Genomic DNA, 4,894 nt, shown 5'->3' with positions numbered 1-4,894 from the left:
TAGAGCACGATTAGAGTTGAGGGCATCGAATGAATGAAGTAGGTACAGAGACAGACGGTCAAAATATCCAGTCTTGCGGTAAAGACAGTGTGGTTCTTGGTGCATGTTACACTATCCTCCCTGACCTCACTCGGAGTTGTTTTTTAGTGCCGTTTTGCGTATTGGGTGGCAAAGTTTCATGGCATTCCTAGCCGTTTGGTTCTTTCAGGCTTTTCTGTCTGTACGCACAATACGCTTCAGCTGACCTACAACAGCTAGTTCGCTCGTATTATGCTCAGTGCTTGAAAGAACACGAAGTCTCGCATCGAGCAGCGATAGAGATTTTTCCATAGTTTTGTGCTTATTTGGTATTTCAAAAGAAACACCACATGCCTAGTTCCCTGCTGTACCAATACTGGTGCGTGTTTTGTCCCAATTACGACCGACGACTCCCAGAGGTACGTCCTTCAAAGCTGCACATCGGCTGATTTTATAACCTAACTTTTAGATTAAACAGTTGAACTGGGAGCAAATCCTGATTGTCCATGCTGTGACATTGGCAAATAACTTCAGGTTCCTGTTTGTTCAATCGATCACTCCTCACGATGAAGACAACTCGTTTATTCAGGCGAACCAAAACCGCAAAAATACTGGACAATTTAGGTTAGTTTCACCACGTTAGCTATCCCGACCGTGCAGTTTATCGGTGTACACGACTAAGAAGTGAATCAAAGAACTGACGTTCACTAGTAAACCGTGGACGAGGTCCATGACATCGGGAAACTTGGAAACGATTAATCAGGCAGATCAAGCGAGCATGGGATAGCTTGTGAGGAGAATTGTTTATTGATTCCAAAACGACTAATAAGCTCACACAATCCATTCCTAAATCAACGAGATTTCGCGGAAGTGTGACCATTTTAGCCTACAGTGGAAACGGACCTTGAAGTTCCGTTATGAGTTCGTTGTATATATATATATATATATATATATATATATATGGCTGAATAGCTGAATACTTACTTGATCAACCCATTTAATAGCTCCAATCAACCGGTAACGTTCTTGTTCAGAGAAGACAGGAGGACCTTTATGTAATTTTATCTCGTCTAAAACAGAGGTAGTTTTTTTTAATGAGCAAACCATCGGAGTGCACGCCAACAACAAGCTGATCACCGAGTCCCTTGGCCTGACGTAGTGCGTTTGCATGTCCAAAATGGGTAAGATCAAAACTTGGAACGGGATGTTTTGATGAATGTGAAAAGAACATACCAACCATCGACCCAAACTCGTACGGGATCCCGCATTGGAAATTGACTGGTTGGATTCTGCTCCATTGCTGTAAACTGAAAAGAGACAGCGATGTTTGGTCGGGTACAAGGCATGCAGAGCGATAAGGCAACAAAGATATGGGCAAAGTGAAAGAGAATATCGGTGCTCAGATTCTATCATGGAGTGTGCCTTACTATTTCAGCATTTCTGTCGCCCACTGAGCTACAATGAGGAATAGGGGGTATTGATGTGACACTGAATGTCTCTGAAACAAGACTGGTTAGGAAATATCACAAACGGTTTCCTGGCTCTCCATGTTGAAGGCTGGAACATATGCAACCACTTGCTGTTAAAAAAGCAAACCACTTTGATAGTAAGCCAACTATCGCTGGCCTACCGTCAGGCCTTCCTGTCAAAAGTTTTGGTTCGGGACCCTAATCGTCCATCTGAACCCAGCTCACCCAGTGATCACAGGCACAGATAAATAATTCCAGGTCAAACACACCACTGAATGGTGCTACCAGCCGCACCGCCTGGTCTACTGCATATAAGTGGGCGGATAAACAAATAAATCACCGTTGGCACCTCGATTCTTTCCTTTTTTATTTCTTAGCTCTTCTCCCCCTGCCTCCGAGAGCTTCACTAGCTAAAGCTGAAAGGTCAAATATAGTTGTGGTTACTGGGATCACGAAAGCGCAGTGCTGTTGAGACTCTCCTTGGTGGTTGCATTGGCTGGATATGGCACCGAGGGAAATATAGGCATGTGGCAACTGTGCTGGCTACAGACTGCTTCCGAGCTGTATTGACTTCCGAAACGGAATCCATACATGAACCACTCCAAGGCACGGAGCACCTAAAAACGGTGCTCTTTTCTAAACACCCACATTGGCTCGGATCATACATTTGTCCGTCAGCGCATTGCCTCGCGCTTCTTGGAGATACGCAAAATCCGCCCACCTTGTTTAGCAAGAATCCCGAAGTAAATCAACCACGCCGAAACCACCTGCGATGACTTCGAGCTAATTCCTGTGCAGAAATGAATTTCCATTACAACGCAGTTCACACAACCACACTTTCTGCCTGCAGTGTACTACAATTAAAACTGCATGCCGGTCAGAATGTAAAACAAACTGAAAACTGGAAGCATTGATGGTGAATAAAATACATATCGACGTACTATCAAAGCTGGAGGGAAGAGGAGCCAGTGTGTTGATCAAGAGTTTTCCTGGATACAAGAAGTTGAGGAAACGTAGGAAGTAAGTCTTCATGGGAAGCCAAAAATCTTGCAGCTTGTCTGTTTAGATGATGGCAAAATATGACAAATACTCTCATTTGCACGTGAGTGTGGTTTTGACAGAAGACTCTATTAAATCCAGCTGAATCTTTAGCTTATAACGATCCGCTTCAACTGAATGTGGTGCACCAGGTCACCTCGTGTTTCAGATGGTGCGACATTCGAGGCATTGCAATAAATTGCCCACCCGTAATACACTATTCAAAAGGTTGCGGAAATTCTTCGACAGCCTATGACAGATTTTGTCCCTCTTGCGACTGATCAGGTAGACACGATCCCCGAGTTTTCGTCAACCTTATGTTATACATGAACCCATCATCATGAAGAGTGTAATGGCGTTCAGCACTGATGCTCCACCATCTCTCGTGAACTCTGTAGTGGATGCTATGGATGAGTGCCTGGTACAAATTCTATCTTGAGTTCATCACATCCAGTGATCTCAGACGTGGGCATCCTGTGTCGTCCTTTCTTTCCAACCTCCTTGAGTCTCCTCCAGCCACCTCTAAAACCTTGGGTATCGAAATACCTCCAGGAAGTTCGCTCGTGAACACCGGTGACATTGCTTTACTTGGACCAGACCCTCTGGATTCTTTTAAATAACCTGAATACTCCTGCTGCACAGTCTAGCATGCACTTCGCACTTGCAAAGTTTAAAGCGCTGCTACAAAAGTGGGTTAAGGCCAAACTTAAACCTCATGCTTGCACGTGAACCGATCAATGTGGTAGATAAGTCCGTTCACCTGGCGGCGGACTGTGAAAAGGCGAAATCAACTCCCGAATTGGTAGCATTTTCTAACCTCCGAAGTTTGTGGCGCTGACATGACATCAGTTTGACTGTCAAGGGTGGAGCGTACAGTGCCGCGGGCCTATCTGTCCCATGTTATGGATGAGAGACGTGGCCGATGCGTGTAGAAGATTTTCACAGCCTATGTGCTTAATTGTCGGTGCCTATGAAGCATTGCGTGGGTCTTGTGGGGATATCAGATTTATAATACTGAAGTGACTTTTCTGGAAAGTCCATTCTCCCACGACAGATCAGTTGGTCATACTCCTGTTGTGTATTTGCTCTATTTTTCAAACGTTTCATCGTTCATTGTTAAATCACTTTTTTTCGTTTTCAGCTGTGTCAAAGTTCTGGATGAATAAAGCCCAGCTTCCAAGCCCTCAAAATTTTTCCAATCTCATTCTGATTGTCACTGCACTCGATCCCCCGTCAAACACAACTTTACAGCTCACGCTGGTTATGCCATGTACTTCGTATGCCAGAGGACCGTTTGCCTAGTAGAGCCCAGCCTTGTGTCGGATAGAGACGACCCGGGGACGTAACGAGGAATGAAATCCCTTACCAGTCAACCCAGTCACATTCGTAAATGCTGTCTCCCGGATGAGGACCGTGGAACAAGAACAAGCCAATGTTAGTGACCCAGATACAGCTGTCACACATTAAATATGACCTTGTATCAAGGCTATCGCCTTCACTGGTGGCTGTCACTCCATGCCATACGGAAGAAAGAAAGCCGTTTGACGCGGATGAATTGATTGAACCACTGCTCTCAACGCGTGGACCAAAAGCTGTCACCTTGTCGCGGTGGTCGGGCTTCTGTGCTGCAATGATCCTGCGGACTGTACTGGCTCGAACTCAGTTCCTTAAGATTCAATCATCCAGGAAGGCCAAAGTGGAGCAGTCAGACGAAGGACAGCGAGTCCCCTCTGCGACAAGGGGTAAGAGGGCAGTAAGGCATTTTCCTCAGGCAACCGCTATGTCCATATTTATGGTAGCAGGGATGCTACCTTCTCCCGAGGAAAGACGGGTTAGAAAAGGTCGGCCCCAAAAACCGAACACTCCGATCGCCCAAAGGTTGACCGTGACCGCCAGCGCATTATTCAATACGACCGAAATACTAATAAAACCAAAGAGTTCAGTGCTGTCTGTGGAGCAAAGTTGTCCCCAATTTATTCTTGAACCTCAATAAGGCGATGTAAGCCAACTCCCGCGGCCGTGTAAAGGTCTACGGGAATCTTTCTCCTGAATTCACCACATCAAGTGGTGTCCGACAGGGCTGTCCTCTTTCACCTTTCCTCTTCAACTTCGTCACTGATACGACCATGGAAGGCTCACTACCAGCCACTAACGCCTGTGGAGTCGAAGTGCTCCCTGGGCATCCGCTCACAGACATCGAGTACGCAGACGACATAGCTCTTCTAGGATCTGACCCCACGGCAATGTAAACAATACTAAATAATCTAAATAATTCTGCCTCGCGGTTTGGTATGCGCTTCACACCTGCAGAGTGTAAAGTGCTACTGCAAGACTGGGTGGGCTCGATGAACCGATTGAGGTAGTAGACA

General features: G+C 45.9%; 1 protein-coding gene across 1 annotated transcript in view; it reads right to left on the bottom strand.

The window, feature by feature from the left end:
* Positions 1 to 1,318, bottom strand: part of T265_12884 (hypothetical protein) — a gene marked incomplete at both ends in the record, with an annotated part of 38,765 nt that extends 37,447 nt beyond the window's left edge. The window contains one exon of the mRNA XM_009166059.1: positions 1,003 to 1,318. Coding sequence (XP_009164323.1) covers positions 1,003 to 1,317 — 315 coding nt within the window. The remainder of the gene's footprint in view (positions 1 to 1,002) is intronic.
* Between the last annotated feature and the right edge of the window lie 3,576 nt (positions 1,319 to 4,894).

Source organism: Opisthorchis viverrini, assembly GCF_000715545.1.
Source record: "Opisthorchis viverrini unplaced genomic scaffold opera_v5_21, whole genome shotgun sequence".
Lineage (NCBI taxonomy): Eukaryota > Metazoa > Platyhelminthes > Trematoda > Opisthorchiida > Opisthorchiidae > Opisthorchis > Opisthorchis viverrini.
The sequence above is the reverse complement of the archived record's forward strand: the minus strand, read 5'-3'. Positions and strand labels throughout refer to the sequence as shown.